Here is a 520-nt window from a genome sequence, read left to right on the forward strand (position 1 = left end):
GATCCTCCTGGTGGGCAAAACAGGCTGTGGGAAAAGCGCCACTGGAAACAGCATCCTCCAACGACCAGTGTTCGAGTCCAAGCTGCGGGCCCAGGCAGTGACCAGAACGTGTCAGGCAGAGGCTGGCACGTGGAATGGGAGGGAACTCCTGGTGGTTGATACACCCCCCATCTTTGAGTCCAGGGCCCAGACTGAAGACGTGTACAAAGACATCGGGGACTGCTACCTGCTCTGCACCCCAGGGCCCCATGTGCTGGTCCTGGTGACTCAGCTGGGTCGCTTCACGGCCCAGGACACGGAGGCAGTGAGGAGGGTGAAAGAGGTCTTTGGAGTGGGGGCCATGAGACACATGGTCATCCTCTTCACCCACAAGGAGGACCTAGAGGACGAGTCCCTGGGTGATTATGTGGCCAACACAGACAACCGCAGCCTGAGGGGCCTGGTCCAGGAGTGTGGGAGGAGGTTCTGTGCCTTCAACAACCGGGCCACGGGGCAGGAACAGAGGGCGCAGCTGGAGCGG

The 520-nt window shown here is 61.0% G+C and overlaps 1 protein-coding gene across 1 annotated transcript; it reads left to right on the top strand.

The window, feature by feature from the left end:
* Nucleotides 1–4: 4 nt before the first annotated feature.
* Nucleotides 5–517, top strand: LOC102500114 (GTPase IMAP family member 3-like; the record flags this gene model as incomplete). The annotated part of the gene is made up of 1 exon (XM_014592579.1): nt 5–517. A coding segment is annotated over one exon (513 nt), but the record flags the coding sequence as incomplete, so codon positions are not given.
* Between the last annotated feature and the right edge of the window lie 3 nt (nt 518–520).

The sequence above is a fragment of the Tupaia chinensis genome, unplaced genomic scaffold, assembly GCF_000334495.1.
Source record: "Tupaia chinensis unplaced genomic scaffold, TupChi_1.0 Scaffold126108_1, whole genome shotgun sequence".
Classification (NCBI taxonomy): domain Eukaryota; kingdom Metazoa; phylum Chordata; class Mammalia; order Scandentia; family Tupaiidae; genus Tupaia; species Tupaia belangeri.